Source organism: Falco peregrinus, chromosome 11 (genome assembly GCF_023634155.1).
Source record: "Falco peregrinus isolate bFalPer1 chromosome 11, bFalPer1.pri, whole genome shotgun sequence".
NCBI classification, from domain to species: domain Eukaryota; kingdom Metazoa; phylum Chordata; class Aves; order Falconiformes; family Falconidae; genus Falco; species Falco peregrinus.
This window is the reverse complement of record NC_073731.1, coordinates 1363895-1384575: the sequence shown is the minus strand read 5'-3', so window position 1 is coordinate 1384575 and position 20681 is coordinate 1363895. Positions and strand designations below refer to the sequence as shown.

At 43.6% G+C, this 20681-nt stretch overlaps 1 protein-coding gene across 4 annotated transcripts in view; it reads right to left on the bottom strand.

Moving 5' to 3' along the window:
* The window catches only part of ANAPC1 (anaphase promoting complex subunit 1), a 33599-nt gene extending 17329 nt beyond the window's left edge, over positions 1-16270 (bottom strand). Inside the window, exons 1-24 of one of the 4 annotated variants that reach the window (XM_055816240.1) lie at positions 15878-16270; positions 15578-15739; positions 15348-15399; positions 15001-15110; positions 14538-14620; positions 13312-13385; positions 12883-13031; positions 12134-12354; positions 11349-11558; positions 10619-10714; positions 10065-10155; positions 9883-9948; positions 8818-8955; positions 8364-8504; positions 7946-8006; positions 7226-7413; positions 6317-6391; positions 5049-5314; positions 4001-4092; positions 3020-3168; positions 1273-1351; positions 1130-1166; positions 954-1024; positions 650-828 (exon numbers count right to left, since the gene is read on the bottom strand). In XM_055816240.1, coding sequence (XP_055672215.1) covers positions 650-828; positions 954-1024; positions 1130-1166; positions 1273-1351; positions 3020-3168; positions 4001-4092; positions 5049-5314; positions 6317-6391; positions 7226-7413; positions 7946-8006; positions 8364-8504; positions 8818-8955; positions 9883-9948; positions 10065-10155; positions 10619-10714; positions 11349-11558; positions 12134-12354; positions 12883-13031; positions 13312-13385; positions 14538-14620; positions 15001-15110; positions 15348-15399; positions 15578-15739; positions 15878-16090 — 3003 coding nt within the window. In that variant the 5' untranslated portion in view covers positions 16091-16270. The remainder of the gene's footprint in view (positions 1-649; positions 829-953; positions 1025-1129; positions 1167-1272; positions 1352-3019; positions 3169-4000; positions 4093-5048; positions 5315-6316; positions 6392-7225; positions 7414-7945; positions 8007-8363; positions 8505-8817; positions 8956-9882; positions 9949-10064; positions 10156-10618; positions 10715-11348; positions 11559-12133; positions 12355-12882; positions 13032-13311; positions 13386-14537; positions 14621-15000; positions 15111-15347; positions 15400-15577; positions 15740-15877) is intronic. The other 3 variants (XM_055816237.1, XM_055816238.1, XM_013297278.3) reach the window with 3 other exon arrangements.
* Positions 16271-20681: the final 4411 nt, after the last annotated feature.

The following is a 20681-nucleotide window of genomic DNA, read 5'->3' as shown; positions in this document are numbered from 1 at the left end:
CCACAACTCTATGAGATGCTACTGATTCCCACCATCAGAAGAAAATGTTTAAGAGAAAAAACACCACATGCTTTTTTGTTTTTATTTTACCTGAGGATACAAACAACTAAACCCTTTTTGAGAGGAAAAAAAAAAAAAAAAAAAAAAAAAAGAGAAATATGATCAGAAAGCAATCCAGTTCTTCCAGAAGACAGGGAGATAGATGCCACCCATGCGAACCCAAGAAGGAGACAGACTGACAAATACCCACTTCCTTCTCTCTGTGCCACTGCTGTTTTGATGGCAAAGGCTCTGGACGGAGTACCAAAACCTGACACTTCTCAAAGGTGCGGCCGTTTTGGAGAGGAGGAAGACTTACAGAGGCAAGCAAATAGCTCTGTAGGAAAGACTTTTGAGCACCATGCCTAAATTAAGTTCAAAATCTGTTTTATATTGACAGTTTCCACAGCTATGCACATACTCTTCCTGTGCCGGATGCTGGTTTTTATACTGAAACCCTCATATGCGTGTAAACCCTGTGTTGCCCTCGGTCTTGAATTCTGCACCTTCTGACGCCTTGAGCATCAGCAGATGGTGGGAAAGTTTCTGACCAGAGCTCTCTGCCCAACCAACACCCAGTACCATGAAATCAATTTATGCCCATACTCACAGATTTACCCTTTTGCAGGTTCCCTTCACACGCCTGTTTGGAGAGATCCTGGCGCCCAATCAAGAGACAAACTGCTTCTGGCCAGTCTGAGGCAGGCTGCTCTCGGCAATAATATATTGCATCTCTAATAGGAAGTGCTACGCCAAAGGGGAGAGACTCCAGATCTCTTAAGGTGAAACCTTAAAATTAATGAGGGAAAAATCCTCTTTTATCAAGCTAGATAGAGGGTATTTCATATTATGCAAGCAAAAGACTATTACTTATGATTGTTACCATTTTGCACAATGATGAAAGCTGCTCTTACCAACATTAGTCATCCAAATAACTAATTTTTCAGCCAGGCTGGAAACAGATGTGTTGTGTCTGAAACTGCATCTGTAAAATAAAGGGGAATAAAGGAGAAGCCAATAAAAGCTCGTCCAAAAAGTCAGCAGAGAGTCAAAACCTCAAGAGTTTAAAATAATACTAAAAACCTCATACCGACTGTCATCCTGTTCTATTTGCTGTTTTCGTTGTCCTAGGAAAGACAAAGCCACATTACTTCCACATTCTCCAAGCAAAAGACAGCACATAAGAAGCACAAGACACTAGGATATACTGTGATGGCATTAAGGCATCATTACCTGATGTGATCTTATACAAGTAATGGGAAGCTTCATTAGACACAGCGCTCTCATCACCAAGGACATACAGAGCCACACTCTGGATAGGAAAGAGACACCATAATACAAAGTGCTATATATAATGCAGCGTGTAGCAATTGCTATGCTGCCTATCAACACAGGCAGAAGATAACTTTAATAACTTTAAGAGTGGGGACAGGTTTAGTATGAAAACACTGTTAGTAAAAGGAGACTGAAACAACTGAAGCAAGAAATCTAAAGCATGAAAGTTTACTATCTTGAAGTTTGGAAAAAATACATCCTGAAACAACTAACTGATTTTTCCCTAATAATTGTTTCAAAGGTAAAAAGATCTTCTAAACAGCTCCTAGTTATCTTTCCAACATTTCTCACATTTCATTTAATTTTCCTTGCAAAACACACACTTCTACAGACACCATTTTCACTCAGTTTCCTCCACATCTTGAATATTTTGTCTACTTTGCGAAGTCTCTGAGTGAAAAGTTGTTTGCCTTTCAAGGCAGGGTCCACTTCAGCTATCTAGCCAGCAAAAATCAAAGTGATCTGTCACCCTATTACTTTTTGATACTGCCAGACAACCTGGCATGCCAAAGGCAAAAATCACATCCAGGTTAAAATTCCTTTGTGTTTTTCATGAAGATCTTCTGATAAGCTGCACTGCCAACACACTAGCTCTGTCCTCGGCAGTGCCAAATCAGGCAGAGGTAGGAAGAAAGAGCTGGACAGACACAGGTGATCATCCAAGGGGAAGGTTACCCTTCTTCAGAGCTCGAGGGCAGGGACAAATTTTAAGCAAAAGCATCAGCACTTTAACAGACTCAGTGCTGCTGCTTCAACCCTCTGTGCTCTGAAGCAGAGGACAGGCTGACTCCTGGCAGCTCATAACAGAGATTCTGCAACTAATCTTGGACACCTGGGTCAAAGCAGAGTCTTTCCTCCTTGGTTTTTTGGTTTTTTTTCCTTCAAACACCTCAGGCTCAACACCTCTGCTCCAAGCCCTGTATCAGCAGGTTTTCTCCATAAAGGCTTTGTGAATAAGTGAGCAAGGCTGACCAGGAGATAACATCAGCACTTACAACTACTCATGCGACTCAATATTTATGTTGATACATGCCCAAGAAGAAAGCCGGGAAATTCTCACTTACAAAATACAGTTAACTTTGAGTTACACTATTACTTTGCACATGCCACTACTGCAAACCACAAAAAAAAAGAATACACGTAAGCAGTGAAGCATAGGCTACTCACTCTGTACTCATGAGCTCTCCTTCCCAACCTCAAATACCTCCCTCCCATCTGTTAAAAAAAACATCCTCACCCTTCAGTAACATTAAAGTAATAAAAGAGAAGAGGGGACTCACAGGGATTTCTCCCTACTAAATACATATTATTCCCCCCGTGGAGAGGCAGACGCTGCACAGTTTACTATATCGCAGGGATACTCAAGAGGATTTCATGCAGACAAATGAGGTTGCTTAGTACAAAGCAGCAACACTTGGAGATGCTTAAGTCTCCAAACAGTACAGCTACAGCAGTTGTTGATCACAGGCTCCATACCCCTCTAGTATGCCCCTGCTGCTCTGCACAGCGCGATTACACGCTCTGTTATTTGACTTCCCGCTAGGGACGCTTCACTTGCGCGAAATTAAGTGGCTGGAGCAAACCCCGGGCCACAGTGCTGCTGTGGTGGCAGAACAAAAAATATCCTTTTTACCAAAGTACGCACCAGTACTACTAGTTTGCTCCTTTCACAGATGCCTGGTAGGTAAGGATAAGGCTGCACTCCTCCTCCCTTCAGACAGGAACTCAGCCACTGAAAGATACTTGGAGGCTCAGCAGAAAAAAATGAAGGATGGTGCATGAAACCTGTTTGGACTTAATCATATGAACAGCAATGACACAGAGCTCACGGCAAACGCACAATAATTCTCCACTATTCCCAAAGCAAGCCCTACAGCACTTCTACAACAACAAAAATATAGTATTTCCCAAAAACATTACAGATCACATCTTCCTCCTGTTAGATGGAAGTTTATAGCTAGACAGTAATGAAAACTTGAGACACCTACCTGCCTTTTCAAGAACAAAAATCACCTCACCCCACAGTGAAAAGGAGTAAATATAGAGTCATTCTCAAAAACTGCACTAGAACAGCCTTGTACTGTTCTTCAACGACATCAAATTGCTTAAGTGAGAATACAACCTATCTACAACCTCTTTGCCTTCCCTGCCCACAAACAGGAGTAGCAAAGCTACGAGATTTTTTTTTTTTTTTTTCCGGTCAGGAGAAACAGTAGTTTTCCTTACATGGCTAGTAAATTTCAGCTGGTAGGACAGTAAACAGGTACACAGACAATGCATAACCTAATCTCAAATTTTCTGCGTTTAGCTTTCATTTAGTTTTTATGAACTATAAACTGAGAGTCTGCCAGCCTAGCCATACTTTCCACAAGAGAGGCACATCTCACTACCAGGCTTTTCCACAGTTGTCTGCTAAGATTTGTCAGCTAGCGTGAGCTGGGCGTTTGCCAAGATGAAACCACTATTCCCTCCCAAGACCTTGTTCTGTGGTGTGTCCCATGAGGCACTGGACTGGGATTAAGTCCTGACCAGCTTTAAAGGGAACAGTTACCAACATGCTCAGCATTAGAGAAAATCTCCACGTCATTATCACCAAACACCCAGCTTTGAAAAGCCTTAAACTCACCTTGATCAATTACGCAAGCCTGTCTGGAGGTTTTTACAAGGGCTGGATAGTCTCTGTAGTAATAATCTATATAAGCTTCAAGTTTTAAGTCCCTAGAATGAGAGAGGTGAATCACATTGGAGGGGGAAAAGAAAAACCAAAAAACTACTCTACCTTCCCGCACCTCTCTGACATTTTCTGTTAAGTTTTTTTTTAATGCTTGTGTATGCAGCAGATAGGAGGAGGGACTTCCTTAACTTTAAGACCACTCACGGGCACTGCCCATTCTCTAAGCAGTAAATCTGTATGTTTACTTTTCTGCCAGTGCACTTCTCTTCAGCTGTTGTTCAGCTTTGTCCACACCTCCACCACCGTCTAAGGTGTGACTCCTGTCACTACAGCTTCCTCCAAATTCTAACTGTCAAAGCTAGATAACCTGCTGGGTTATCTGCAAAACATGAATGCATACAGCAGCTACCAGCCTCAAAAGACACCATCTTTCATTTCAGACGAAAGCCTTTTCAGCACAAGGGAGTAGATGCCACTTCTGGGAATCATTTAGCCAGCTGGCTATAGCAGGTGCTACTGGGGAAGAATCTATAACCATAGAAAAAAACCCGGTAGAAATAGGAAATACAACTCTGGGAGATGTTACCTGGCCTTTTACTTAAACACTTAAAAACTTAAACATGCAATGCAGCTTGAAGGTGGTTGTGGAAGACAAGAAGATGCAGTCACTGGCTGGAGTAAAGACACCACAACAAACAACAATATTTGACAGATCTCATGAGCTGAGGTGTGACCATGTGTAGAGAAAACAAACACAAGCTGCAGCACCTGAGGTTTGTGAGTCACACTGATGTTGGGAAGTGGCCAGAACCATACAAGAGATTTACCACGGCAAATATCCAAGCACAGTAAGGTTTTAAACATTCATTCATTTTCTTTAAATACTTGAAAAGTCTGCTCCATTTGGGCAATCCCCAAATTCCCCATAAAAATAGTACACACCCACCATCAAGAGACACTGCACAAGATATAATATCCACAATTTGTCACTTGGGCATACCTGGCCAGCTGAACCAGAAGAACAACAAGTGAACGAATTCCTTCTCCCATAAGACTATTCAGTTTGAGCTCCTCGTAGATGAGATGAAGAACAAAGAAAATAGCAGGAATATGGGTGAAAAGGAGGGTTGAGGAATCCAAGCTAAGGCTCTGTAAAAAATCATCCTTTGGAGCCAAAACTTCCAGAGGGTCCAGTCGCAAAGCTTTGGCAACAGGATGAGACTCAACATTTCTATGGTAATCTGAGCTCAAGAGATATTCCCAGTCCTAGACCAAACAAACAGGAAAGAGAGGCAGAGGTTCCAAAGTGAACATCAACTTCAAGCAAGGTAATTCCAAAGCACTGTTACAGAGGAGGGTTTTTTTCCACCCATAAACCAATACAAATGTGATTGTTGTATGGTAAATGCGCTGCACAAACTCTGCAAGCCACAGAGATTCAATCGTTAAGTTTCATCCTTTCCCCCACCTCCCCTGTGATGCATAAAAGAATCAAAGCCTTATACTTAAAAGAACAAAAGAAAGCCAAGAGTACCTTGCTTGCTCCAATACTCTGTGCATAAGACCCCACTGAGTATTTATGCAATTCACCTAGTGATCCCAGCCTTCTTTGCATCCCCCCTGCCACAGCACATCAGGCATTAGATCCTGATCTTTGTTGCCTGTAGACTGTAGGGGTTGCAGACTAAACACAAAAAGCGAACAGCACAATTGGACCACCATAGCTCATAAGCCTCTTATGATGGGATGATGGTAAGCCTCATCCACTTTACTGTTTAGTTACACAAAAACTTCCTATTCCTGTCTAGGCAGAGCTCCATGAATTGATCTTAAAGACTCCACAAGTTTGTTGAGAATCAGTGCATTCGGTGAAGTATGTAATTTGCTGCTACTAACTGGCTAAAGGAGCTGAGTAACCAGAGGAGTAAGAGCTTCACTTTAAAGGGATGAAGCATCTAGGAGAAATTTGACATTGTCAGGAGACTATCTGGGATTGCTTTGTGATCCGTATTAAATCCATTCCCAAGTTCAACCTGCCCCTCTGGAAGCGAGAACCCTGACAAGCAAGGTCACATGACGCAGCCACTACACAGGGCAAAAGAAGTTTTCTTTCCCCCAAAGGCCTGTAATCTCAGATGAGCTCAGATGAAATGCAATACTCAAGAGGGCGTTTCCTCTGCTTTGCCCTTAAAAAAACCCAAACAACCAAAACCCAACATCCCATCCCCACCCCCTGCCTTTTATTTGTAAAAGAGAACCATTTCTCACTTCATCTGACCCCGTTTCTGATGGTCTAGCCTTCTTTGGAGCAATAACTGGTGAAAGCGATCCTTCAAAATCAAGCTGTGAGAAATAAAAAATATCAAAAAGTACCTCAGTACTGAAATTCCCAAGGCTGCATACGTGAATCACCAATTGTATCACCTGAATTCAAACCGAATATCACATGACAGTTACTTTAAGTACTTCTACACTTTGCTTTCATATAAAACCTATACTGCAATTAGATTAACTGGCTGTGTATAGATTATTCTAGCGTACAGTGCACAAATTCCACAGTTTGACTGCCTAACGTCTGGCATTTACTAGGACTGAGGAAATACTGTGGATGAGCTAATGCTAGTAATGTAGCTGTACTGTAACTGCTTTCATTTCACTTGCACGCATACCCTTGCTGCTTTTTCCCCCCCCCACTGCAAGTACTGCAAACATACTTGCTAGCAGGAAACCCACTTGCAGAAAACTCCAAATACATTCAAGTACAGCAGCTGAAAACACACAGATCCTTAAACACTAATTTGAAAACTTCATGGAAAATCCTCTTTAGGAAACAGGAGTCTGAGTTGCGACTTGTGTTTCTAGCAAGGGTAAGCTTAATATGGATTAATCAAATCTTCAATTCATCAGTGTTAGTCACAAACTGGGGTAAAATCTTCAGAATTTATTTTTATTTTACCAAGACAGTTGGTGCAAGTACCTTATAAATATATTGCATAATAAACACAGACTAAAACGTATACCTGAAACTTAGAAATACAGAATTGATTCGATGGTATCTTGTGATTTAAGACACGACACCATCTATTTCTGACTTCACTATCTCTCTAACCATTTGAACCTTGAAGAGTCACCTAGTTTATGTTGAAGCTGCTGATAAACAAACATGAGCTTGCTTACATTACGTGTCCAGGACAATCTCTCTGTGTTGTAACCCATCATATTCATGAGACATGTTACAAATAAATTCCATTCCGAGTGATAGCTTGGTCCTCCTGGAGCATTGTAAGCATTGTACCACTTGACAAGCATCTGTACAGCTATCTCCTTGGGCAGAATAGCTTTGACTCCTTGCAGACATCTTTTTACTGTTGGAAAAGAAGAAAAAAAGTTAGGTGTGTTTTCCATCTTATCTCCTGGTACTTCTTCCAATCAGTACTATAAATCTCTACAGGTCCTCTTATTGGACCTACTCTTAACTCTCCGGATACTCTTTCAATAAAAGCCACACCAGACAACCTTGAACGGCTGTTCCTTTAGCTCAGGTTGAGCACAGCCCCTAGTTCACCACACAAAAGGGGAAAAAAGTTCCCTGTTGCTCATTACTGAAACCAACTTCTGTCTGAACTGGCATCTCAGCCCCTCCTCGAACGATAATATACACTATAGTAGAGAGCAAAGCAATCTAAAGAACAAAGGAAGTTCTAAGAAAGCAGTGGGTGAAGGACTGAAAGCAACAGAGCGCACCTAAATAAATGGTAGCAGCTTTAGAAGGTAAGTTATTAGAGCTTGGATTGTGTGGCACTGAATCATTACAGCCTAGGCTATGCACAAACTACTTCAAAAATGAACCCTCAAAAATTATGGAACATATTTCACGTGACAGATTCTGAACCCTACCTAGTTCTGAAGTGGCGATTTCAGGAATAGTAATCCGAACCATTGTATTATTGCTGAGTTCCTGAAAAATAAGAAGGTAAGAGTCAAATTATGAAATGTGTAAAGCCAGGGTCCTTTTCTACCAACTCAGAACTTGTTTATCTATTAAGCATATTCCTCATTCCTGGTTATTTGCTACGTTAAAAATCTGCAACCCCAGATGAAACCCTTGAAATAGATTTTGAGCTGAATCACTTGAAGGAATCAAGTTCTGACTTCTAGAGTATTCTACAGAGGAAAAGGTGGAACCGCCTATGCAGGTGTGGTATTTTGCTGCTGATCAGGAGCTGCCAGCTATGTCTCACTATGCAGAAGTGAATGTTACCCTCATTTCACTTTGCTAACAAAGCGTCGACTCAAATTAACAGGATATGCCTACCAAAGTTACTCTGTTGTGGACAGGATCTCTCAGAGCATGAATGAATGTCCCAAGCTGCTGAAAAGTACAGTCTTCAACGTAAGTTGATTCATGAAGTTTGGAAGAATCCCTTAGCTCTGGAACTGGTGACAAAAGCACACCCTGAAAAGTGGTGAAAGTGATTGCTTAGAATTGTTGAAATACAAGGCTCTGAGCAAAGGACAGCTAAAATTGCCATTTTTAATAAGTATTTTGAAAATAACTATAAATCCAATCTCTGCCTCAGAAGTTTTATAAAAATCATAAACAGGGCAACACTAAATAGATCTTCTTTAAACGCTATTTATACTGGGGATTTACAGAAGAAAAATAAAAGATTTAGCTCCAAAAGATACCTTGAGAGTTAAAAATCAAGCAGTCATTTGAAGCTGTTACAACTAAGCCCCTTCCATGGCAGGACTTCCTTTCTCCTTACCTCTTCTAGGGGCCCCAGATGCTTATTTAAAGGCTTGGATGGAGTGCTGACACTATCCAAGGGAGTGCTCGGCCGAGGCATTTGGGTGGACATTGTCAGGGATGGAGCAGGCAGCCCGGGAATAAAAACCTTCCCCACCTTTTTGTGAACAGTATGTAGGAAAACAAATAGTTGGTTTTCATGCCTGTGCTTCCACAAGCTTGCTTACATATACAGACATTATCAGATTTTAACATCTTAAAGGAAATGTTTTAAGAAAAATGGCAACGTACTTAAACTAAGGTCTCTGAAGAGAAGATTAAAGATTACTTCATGTAATTACTTTCTTCTGATGATGGCACACTGAAAAAACTACCATATATGGTCAGCACTGTATGTTGTTGCTACAGGTCTACTCCAACTAAGAGTTCCAGCAGGGCTTCACTGAGAAAGCTCTACTTTCGAGACTATATGCTTTTTTGTGTACATATGTGTGTCTATATATACATATACACACATGCACACAAATGTGTGGAAACACATACACGTACAAATTGCAGTGTCCAAGGTTTCTGCACACACAGAGAGCATAGTGCATCTCTACAGAATTTAAGAAAAACTTTTATTTTTGATTAATCAAATCACGTCCATTCCAATAACAGCCCTCTGTAAAGCAAAGCAATTTGCTTTAATATCTAACAGTTTTACTAAAACCATCTGGCATGCTACAGAGAAGTTTGAAAGTTTTTTTTTGTTCAGGAACAATTCTTATTTTCCATATTCTTCAAGGGTTTTTTTCTTTGAAAGCATTTTGTTACTTTAGTATTTTACCAGCACTGGCAATAAGACCAAGAGATTATTTAATTGTATCACAAAGTGTCACTGATTCTTCAGAACTACCTTTCAAGCACTGCGCATAAACTACACTTGGTACGTGAGCACAGCCACATTCCCAAGCAAGTCCCAAGTGAGCAGCAGCCTACAGCAGCTTAAAATGACACCTTGTATGGTATGATGCACACAGGATCCCCTCATAAACCAAAAAGATTCAAACATTTCTTTTAGGACAGAGAAACTGTTACTTACCCGAACCACTCCAGAATAAAGCACTAGATTTCCGCTGCCTTCCAGAACCAGCAGCATATCAATGCCCTGTAAGAATCAAGCTGCGTATTCAGCTTCTTGTATTTAAGACAAATGACAACAGTTGGACAACAAGTGACAAAGCAGGATACTCCACAGTTAATCGTCCACACAGGGTTACATACCTGCACCGGAGCGGCATCCTTTGCTTGAATACTGGTAACAGAACCAAATATCAGCTGCGACTTATCATTGCTCTCTTGAAATTTTACACACCTAGAGATTTGAGAAAACAACAGAAACAAAGAGACTGTCCTATCTGTCGTTAGGGAAAGAAGACAGAGAATTAAAACAGTGTTGCATGGCACAGTTACTTTTATTGTGGTATGCCTGGTTCCTTCCTCCTTCCTTTGCTTGTTTTGCCCTGCTAGTCAACTTATTTTTACTCTGCTAGTCTAATTAAAGCCCGCAACATACTCCAAGGGTAAAGATAAAAATAAGTAAGAATACCATTCAACTTAGAGTGAATGTTCTCCCTCAGCTTCAGTTTTATTTAAATAGCTCAAATCATCTATGCCACCACAGTTAAAAACATGTCATGTGAGAGCCAGTGATGTACCACATGTTGCCATAACAGATTCTACTAGCTGGAGGAGTAAGTATGTTAAAACCATTATCTAGCTGGTGATTTGTAGACATCTCCTCTTTGTTCACCTGTCCCCAAGATAGGGATGCTCACCGCAGCTGGAGCTGGGATTCCACTAAAAAGCACAAGAACTTCTGCCCACAAAGGTCAGTGGTAATAAACACTTTTGATGCTTGGGAATTCTTCTCTCTGTAAAATACACAAAATGATCAGCACACTGTTTGGTTTACTGTAAGAGTTTTGATGAGGGAAAACAGTGTCACAAGCTGTAGGGTCTCACTAGACTTCAGTTAGCAGCGCATCAAGTTGCCAGAAGGCACCAGTCTCAGTTTCAGTCACTAAGCCTGAAACTGATTTTCTGGCACTCCAATTTTCACATTCCCCACTTTTTGGCATGCAAAGCATGTGCTCTTTGGCTTTGTTCTCCTGTTCAGCCTTAGGGTTTCATGCTGTGTTTTGCTCCTTTTGATGGTAACAGAGAAAGAGATACTCTACCCTAGAAGATCAGAAAAACCCCAAAGCAATGACCCGGTTAGAACCTACTTTGCCTTAGAGATCTCATAAAACCATTCCGCAATTCAGAGAGCCACAAATAACACAACAGGCAAAACTGTTCCAACTACCCCAATTCTCTTTTGAAGGGAGCTGGGCACTTAGTGAGCATAATTTTTTTTTTTTAAAAAAATAGGACATACAAGTCCACGAATCTACTTTAAGGTGGCACCATTTTCAGAAAACACACACTAAAAGCTGTCATTTTACTCTATTCCCACCCCAGCAAAAGAAATACAGAACTTCTCACAACCCAACACAAGCACCTAACCTCATGTTTGTGACTGTTTCCGTCCACAGATGATCTATACACAGCTCAGGAACAATTGGTTCAGTTTCTGGTATAAGGAAGGAATCACTGGAAGTGCTGTTTGGCGAATGGGTAATACTGTGCCTCTTCGGTGACTGAGTACTACTGGAAAAGTTGAACCTCTGCACTCCTGAGAAAGAATGCACTCCCAAGGCAGGGGAGTAAGAGCGGCTGCAAGCAAAGATGAAAGACCTTACTGAAAAGTGGATTTTCAAAATAGATACAGAATCCCAGAGAGCTTATATACTGGTAGAAACTTTAAAAACAAACCAAAGCCACCCTAAACCAGCAGCTACTTCAGTATCTGTTTCCTCCAGCATAGGAAAACAGTTGACTAATTAATTTCCAACCATCTCTGTCAGAATCCAATAGATGAGATTTCAAAAGTAAAAAACCCAACGTTTTAAATTGCATAGTCCATTCCACCAAAAATCTCTCCCACGCTCTTTCCTCTAAATATGGCTTTCTTTAGAAAAGCTAAATGAAAACACTCCTGGGCCTCAAAACAACTGGCAGACAGTTCTCGACTCTGCTACAGACCGGCTGTGTAATGACAGAACAGCCTCTTTGGCTCTTGCACGTCAATTATCCTTCTGTGCTATAGGAATAATGGCACAAGAAGGCTTTCAGATGCTGTAACAGAAGAGGCACCTGCACCAGCAGAGACAGAAATACCAGATGTCCACCCTATTCTATAGCTCGTATTCTTCGGTGTCATCTGCCCACACATTATGTTCAGTACCCACCTCAAAGCAGCCATGTTGGAGATAGATGGTGAGCGGGACTGCATGCTGGGCGATGACACCGATCTGCTCTGGCTGTGGATAGATGAGTAGTTCTGGAAAGGGGAGCCCACAGGCGAGTCTCCTTTTGACAGGCTTCGGAGATGAGCGGTCAAAGAGCTGCTCGTGGCCATGGGCTGTGGTGTGCCCATCTGCTCCGAGAACTTCAGCACCATGTTCTGCTCCTGGGAGAGAAAACAGAGATGTCTATGCACAAACAGCACATGTGCAGTAACAGCCAGGGAGATGCTCAAAGAGCTTGTTTTATCAGTTAGGTGTTAAAAATTCATGCCCAGGGAGGTGTTCAGCCTAAGAAGTTATTTCTACCAACCATGTTCTCTCAGTCGCAGAAACTACTCCAATGGTTTTTCACGGCACTAAATTGTTTGTCACTTTTCTTACAGAACACAACAGTTTAAGGAGTCCAAACCTTCTGGTACAACATAAGGAATATCACAATAAGCACAATATACTTCATGACCATCAGGTGATCTCCCTGGCTATGGTCCAGGCAAATACATGAAATAAACTATTTAAAAAAAAAAACAACCAAAAACCAAGAAACACACCAACAAACACTCTCTTTCAAATAAAAGAAAATCACACACACACACACAAAATCACAAATAATTTCTAACACACACAGCCAGAAGGACACGTAAACACACACCAAAATTTTTTATAATGATATTCAGTCAACAATAAATTTGTACCTCTGGCTTTACTCTCCGAAGAGCCCAAACTGTATGTAAACTCTGCACAGTATCATAGGTCATCACAATGGAAGGCTCAGCATTAAGAAACACGATCCTCAAGGTATAGTCAGCAACATACTGCACTCTAGCAGAGCCAAACACACCTGCTAAAGAAGTAGTAACTTCAGTTAAGGTAAAAGGATGATTTCTACAGCAGTGTTATCAGTTACAGGATCAGCATTTTTCATACCCTCTTTCTTCCACAATCTGCGTTTCTTTCCTGAACAGTTTCCCTGTTCGTGAAGCAGCTAAAACACCCTGCTTCTGTGTTCTTGAACGAGTGATTACTCGCAAGTTTTGTAACACAGAAAATGGTAAAGTGACACATTAAGCGTTTGATACCATACTGAGAGACTCCAAGTGATACATCTAAAGATGCAAACTTACCTCCAGACTTACAGACAAGAGGTGTTATCTCATCTAATGGGTGTAGCATGCTGAACATAGTAGGCAAAGGTTCTCTAGAAAGAGACCGAACAAAGCATATTCAAAACCTACATGCTAACAAGCATAATTGCTCTCTCTTGTAGCTGGTACATATGCTGCGATCCCAAAACATTTCAGACCTTAACAAATCAAAGCCTGAATTTTAACAGTAGAGACATATATTTCGTTCACAGAAGCTTGCTGGATTAACGGAGCGCTCTCAGACAAAGGCTGGGATATCAAACAGGTTGATGAGGTCCTGTTTTACATCTCGGAGCACTTGAGAATGACCCCACCTAGTGGCCACACAACAGGCTTTGCTGGCCCGAGCGAACAGAGTGGCACCAGCCGAGTTAGGAGGAGGAGGCAGGAAGAGGAGAAAGCCTTTAACCCAGACTCAGCTTAAGAGTTTAGGTTCCACAGCTCCCAGGACCCAGACATGCCGGCCGCCATCAAGTAATTTGTATCCATCACAGAGCAGCAATCAAGCCACCCATCTGTGGTGGCAGTAGCAAAAGGAAGAATTTTCATGGAAGGCCAGCTGGAGTTGGGTCAATCATGATTTTTGCAATGCACATTTTCATGAGCGTGTTCAATAAACATTTCCAGGACCTCCATTTCTAATCCCAACTCTTCTGAGGACTAGAGAATCACAAGCGCCAGGAATGGACACATAAAGCCCGAAAGAGCAAGTGGCTGTATTAAAGCTGCTCATCAGCACACCATCCAACTTCTTACTCTGCTTCTCAGCTGTATGTCCAGCCACAGAGCATGGGTCTAGGATCCTCACCAAACAGGTAATGCTCCATATATTTAAAACATTCTGCAGCTGAGAGAAAGTGTCTCAATGACAATCCCTCAGTGAATCTCCAAGTCATCCATCACAGCCTGAAACCAATTCACCAGACAAACCTTAATGAAATCAGGCTAGTAACACCCATATCATGCCCCCCATATCCCATTCCCAGGATCATCACTCCCAACTAGTTCTGAACACAGTATCAGAGGAATATGGATTGTCAGCATTCAGTTCCTTCCTGCTATTTCCTTGTGTTTCACCTGATTTTACCTGTCCCCATCATGAACACACTGATCCTTTCATTAATGCTCTTCAACTCTTGCACTCTCTCCTGTATTAGATTAGCAAACTGTCTATAATGAAACAATAAAATCCGCTCATTACATACCTGGGTGGACTTGGAGGTACTTCATGTGAAGAACTGGTGCGCTCAAATAACAAACCGTATTTTGTTGGCCAGACATTTGCGACCTATAAAAAATTACAAATAGTTTTATGACAAAAACCAATCACGTACTTACCATATTGATTATGTTTCATGTTTGAGTATCTCATTGTAGCAAAATAAGGTGTTTAGGCCTTTGCTTGAGAGAAGAGTAATGTAAACTGGAACAGGCTCTCAGATGACGAAGCAGTCATACCCATACTTTCCTACATCACACAGCCAGCTTCCACTACTTCCAGCAGTATTCAATGCCCAAACCACAAGGCCACACTTTCATCAGCCTTGTCGCTTTCACCCGCAGGTGACCACCACCAGCAGCACTTTATGCACAACTCCCCACCACAGTGTGCAAACACATAACAAGCCCATTTGTGGAAGAAAAAAAAAAAAAAAGGACAGCACTTACCTGAAAAGGTAAAGCAGCAATGTAATCCTTTCCCTCTATGCTATGCACATTTATACAGGAATTCTGCAATATGCAGATACATTTCTCTACTATTTCATCACTGCCTGAAACTGGGGGGGAAAGAAAAGAAAAAAAAACCCTACACATTGAAGTTTCTCTCTTTCTTTAGGCATCCCCTATACACAAAAAGTACACTTGAGTAAGGTTAACAGTTTTAACACAGTAAGTCTTTAAACCAGCAAGTCTTTAGACTTTTAACACAGCAAAGCATTGTGAAGAAGCTTCTGAAGCCATGAGAGCTGAACTCGAAGTGTCTGTTCTAGCATTACAATAAGCAGGAAACTTACCATCAGCTTTTTCAGATTTGTCCTGGGGTATAGTGAAATCACACCATAAGGCCTAAAACCAAACAGAGTATAATTACTAACTTACGATTATTAGCTGATGCTACTACACAATCTCTTGTTTCCCCATTTCCCAAAATAACCCCAGCTCAGGCCACCCCCTGAAAACACTCAGCGGGTCCTTTTTAGCTAAGGCGCATTCGTTCAGTCGCCACCTTTCCAGGTTCTCATACCTGCAGAACAGGGCTGTCGACCGTGAAAGCCTTATACACTGCAGACGCGTGGTTTTTACTGCCTTTGCTCCAGATGACCATATTGCTGGCCACGTACAGCTCTTCATCGAAGTCCACCGCTTCCCCAACATCACTGACGCCTTTCCTCAACTGCCAACTCTCCTGAAAACCAAGATTTTTTTGAGGGAAAGCTACGGGGCCTGCCGGTGTGAGCCCAGCAGCCGGTCATCGCTGCGCGGTCACGGCGGGGCGATTACTGAGGGAGCCGGAGGCCAGGCCGAAGCCCCCGCCGCCTCGTACCCGCTGCCGCTCGTGGATCGTCACCTCGCGGAGGCAGCCCACCAGGCCGGCCGCTCCGTCGGAGGAGCAGAGCTCGGAGGCGGGCTGCAGCCGCCGCAGCTGGAGGGTGAGGGCGCTGGGGTGGCGCCGGCAGTGCTCGCGGCCCCGGGGGGCGAACTCCTGCAGGTCGCCGGCCGCAATCATCGTCGCCCTCTCGTCAGAGTGGTCCGACATGGGGGCCCGATATCCTCATTATTTCTGGGACGGACGCACAGCCGCCGCGACCGGGCTCCGGCTCCCGCGCCTACCGGGGCCACGCGGGAAGCGGCAGTGTGGCTGAAGCGAGCGCGGACGGCGGCGGCGGCTCCTCACATGGGCGCGGCCATCTTGTCGCCCCCGCCCTGCCCCGCGGTGCCGCGCAGAGGACGCTGGGAGCGAAATGGCGGTGGGGCCTCATGCCGGGCCCGAGGGCCTTTGGGCCGTTTGCAGAGGGGAATCCTGCTCAAAACGCCGTTTTGGCCTAGAATAATCACACCGATCTTTCACGTGGGATCGCTGGCTTGCGGGCCTCCCCGGGCAGCAGAGTACTTCCCATACAGCTGCTGTCTCAGCCCTCTGCGTCCGCTGCCCCCCCCCCCCCCCTCCCCCGCCGCCTCCCGTGGCAGTTTTCCTCATGAACTTGGACTTGCTGCACCCCTCGGGAACCGAATAGTCTCTCTGCACTTTCTTGTCCAACTGTACCTAGCAACCATCCAAAGGACTGTCCTCTAAATCTGAGGCCTATAACAGAACCCCCCCTTACGGCTGGGCCTGTATTTCTGCAGTTAAATATTTTAACAGCTTCTACACTGGTGCGTCAATGTCTTTTTGCTTTAAGGTGTAAAAGTTCATGCAGTGTGGAATTCGTTTACCTGTTTAAACAGTATGTATGAGCAGTTACTTTCCAAAGGCAGGCATGGTGCTTAGGAAACAGAAAATAGAACATTCAATTATTTCATAGGACTGGCAGGACGTCCTAGCCCTCTGTCCCTCTGCAGTCATCAACAGCCGTGTTGTACAAGCCTCTTCACAAACTTTCAGATGTTCCTGTGATACGGATTAGTGTAACTCATCAGAAGTCTGGGCTCTGCTGACTTAGACCAGCTAAAAACCCGGGTCCTGAGGTGCTGGTGGTCAGCACCTGCAGTGACTGTTACGTCTTGAGTGAAGAGATGTTGTATCATCCACCTTCAATCCTGAACCGGCGATTGACAGCCTGCCACACTTGTAAAAAAACAAAAAACCTTTGCAAGCTGCATCTCTGATTACCAGCACTAGGTGTCAGGCAGTTAGCCTGGCTTTTCTGATGAGAACCGCCAGATTTTGCCAAAGGTGAGTTTCTGTACAATCAAATGTCACTCGTGTGTAATTGGGCTTTGGCTTCCAGCCTCTACTGTTCTGCCTTAGTTGTGGTGTCACGGCAAAACATGCAGAAATAGTGCTCTGGGATGTACTCAGCTGCCAAAATTGGGTGGGACAATCAGATTATTTTTACTCTTTTAAGAACAAGTTTCACTGATGCGATCAGCACTGTACTGTTAATCTGCCCATCTTGCAGGCACTACTGCACACAGGCATCTGTCCCACGTGGACATGCCCTGCAGTCTTTTCAACCATTCATACATTGCAAAATCAGCTCTTCCCTTTACCTTTCACCTTTATAATTGCTCACCTAAACAAGAGGGTGTTGCTGGCTATAAATCAGAGCCAGTTACTAGCTTTCAGCATAGTGCCGTTCCTGCAGCAGCATACTTTCTCCATTTGTGTGCAAGTACCATACCAGAAAATGCTGGGTTTTTTGTTGGGTTTTTTTGGTAATTAAGATCTGTGGTAAAGAAGTGCAAAAGGAGCTTGTCTGACAGGCAATAGTAACAGAACAAAACCTGTGTGACGTACCCTGACGGGAACAGAAAGGGTAGTGCATTCTCATGAGGATGATTCTTTTCAATGTACTAGTTTCACATGAGAAGTCAAAGAAGAAGGGAGAAGCTGTGGAAGAATTGAAAGCATATTTGAAACCATGGTTCCAGCATGCAGTTTGGGGAATTCTTGGTTCAAGGTGTCATGACAATAAGCACTATCATTTTCTCAGAAATGAGAAGCAACCTGCTGCGGAAAGCCAGGTTTAGGAGAAGCAAGAGTTCACAAGGCTGCAGGGTGCTTTCAAATCCTATTGCAGCTGCTGGCAGGAAGACAAGCAGAAGAAATGGTAGCCTGGATCTGCAGATCCAGCCACAGACCACATTTCCATATGGAGACAAGTGGGTGGATTTACACAAATAAGACTGTGAAATACAAACAGCAGTTTTGTGGGCAAGTAAGAATGCCCAGGGCTCAGAACAAGGAAGGTTCAAGCCAGTGTCCAACCTTTGGAGATGGCTTTCTGCTTTTGCGAAATAATTTGCAGACCAGGAGAAATTGTCCTATGAAGAAACAGCTGAGCCAAAGGACAGAATGTGCCTGGTAAAAGAGACGTAGCATGTACAATGTGCCCAAAGAAAGCAGCACAAGAAAAAAGGCATTTTAGTAGCACCACAAAATACTCAGTTTTCTCTGCAAATTGTTTGCAAGCTGCATCCTGTGACTGGGATGTAACAGTTGACACAAAGAGGCCGTCTGCCTTCAGCTAAAAACATACTGCCGAAAGAGTTTGGTATTTAAAAGAACAAGAGCCCCTGCAAATAAAGATAAAAATAGACATAAAGAGGAAGCAGAATTAAAGGGAAGAATAGATTTAGCAAAATGAAAATAAAAATACAGAAAGAGCAAAGGGGAAAAATCACAACAGATAGCCTGAAGTCTGATTGCCTTGTGCCATTTATGCTAAATGGTCCGATTTCACAAGTATTATGTTGCCTCCAAAGTTTCTGAATAGTCTTGTGAAGAAATTATGTCAATGATCTGAAGTGAAACTGCAAAAAAACTAAAGGGACAAGTTCAGGCGGTAGCCTGGCACCACGATGCTCTGGGGTGCCTCTTAGGGCACCTGCAATGCTCGCTGGGATCCTGCTAAGAGAAAGCTGAGAGGACCTGTGCAGCTGCTGATGTTATCAGAAGAGAATTACAACTTCTCATCCAGGCAGGAGAAGCCTGTAATAAAGATAAGCATCTTTCTGCTCACAAGCAGAACTCCACATGCATAGGTGCACCAACCCAGCAAGGAAACGGGGACTCAAAGGACAGTGGCCTCTCCTGGGTGGGATGACCTGGGCGATGGATCTGATAAGCTTTGCACTGGAGAGCCACTGCCGAAAGCGTGGCTCTGAAACAGCTGGTACCCATGCAGTTACCTGCACTCTGCTCTGCCCTCCTCCTTCGGAAGGGGAGAGGCAGGCGATCCCTCCAGTATGGCCTCTGTTGCACTACAGCACCTGGAGAGCTGTGAGCATGACTGGTTTAGCTGGTTCCTGGCGCTCAGAGAAGACAGGCAGCCTTTGTTTCCAGTTAAAGGTTCTCCCTTAATTTCAGTCCTCTGAAACCTTTGACATCAGTTGCCTTTCTCCTTCTCCCACTGCCCCAGGAGGGCTGCAAGACTTTTTCTAGGGCCAAATGCTGACTGATGCCCAGCCCCAGGTAGCAAGAACAGGGGATGCTATTTGGAGAGATCTTGTGAGTCTGGCCACACATGTACTTTGGGACTAAAAATCATAGTTTGTGTGGAGACCCCCAGAGCAACTGTTGAGTTTGGACTCTGAGGTAGGGAAATACGTAATCTGTAAAGGAATTATAGAGGAATGAAGCTGGGTTAATTAACATTGATAATGTACAGCTGTGGGCTGGCTACAGGGGTTGAGGGCTGGTTGATGTGGATAACATGCAGCTGTGGCTGGTTCCTCCTAAGTAGTTAAATAGCTTTAAGGACTGTATGAAGAGGAGCACTGGAGGAAGAGAAACTCAGAAGAAGCAGCGGGAGGTGAGAGAGTATCCTGGATGTAGGCGAGACAAGGAGAGGCCCAGGGAGAAGCAGGGGGCCTGGATGAGGAGAGGCTGGCTGAAAGAGCAGCCTGGAGAAGGAAAAATCTGGATGCAGCAAAGGCAAGAAGTAGGGTGGACTGGTCTGAAAAGTATGAAGAAACAGCACGGACAGTAGATAAACTTTTGAAACCTTGTGGGGGGTTGGTGGCTTTGCTGGGGCAAGGTGTGATAACTTCTTATTGAAGTTAACCTGGTATGTGATGGTAAAAGCCTTGTAGCAGCTGGCTAGTGCTGTGGCAGTAATCTGCTCTGGCGAAGGCTGTTGAGGCTGCTCCTGAGCCTACCTTCCATTTGCTGTTGGAAGAAGACTGAGGACAGCAGTGTGCTGGGCAAGGCAGAAGCTGCATATCACCAACCCGAGAGCAGCCAAGGTGGTCAGGCTGTCTGCTGCCAGCTGCTTCGAGACCTTTCCTATCACAAACTTCGCTTGAGAGTTTCTCCTCTATTTTCTCCTCTTCCTTGCTTCTTCCTCCCCCTCCATGCAATGGCTTCTTCCTCATGTCAAGCTGTGCTCAAATGAGCTGCAACAAACCCTGTCAAGCTGGAGACTAGTTTGCACCAGCACTGAGCAGAAACCAACCTACTGTAAAGAAATGACCCAAATTAGGGGATTTTAGAGAGCTGCCTAAATCCTCTTTATGTGCCCATGTGTTCTCATTGTTTGTTTCTTTTTCCTCTTCTTTCATAGAAATTGCTCCTTCTTCCTCACCCCATGTTAGCGAGGGAATTATATGACATTATCCTAATGTGAGGGGCTGTTTCCACTCTGCAGCCAGCAAAGTCCAAAGGCCTTCCCATTGCTTTGTTCCCA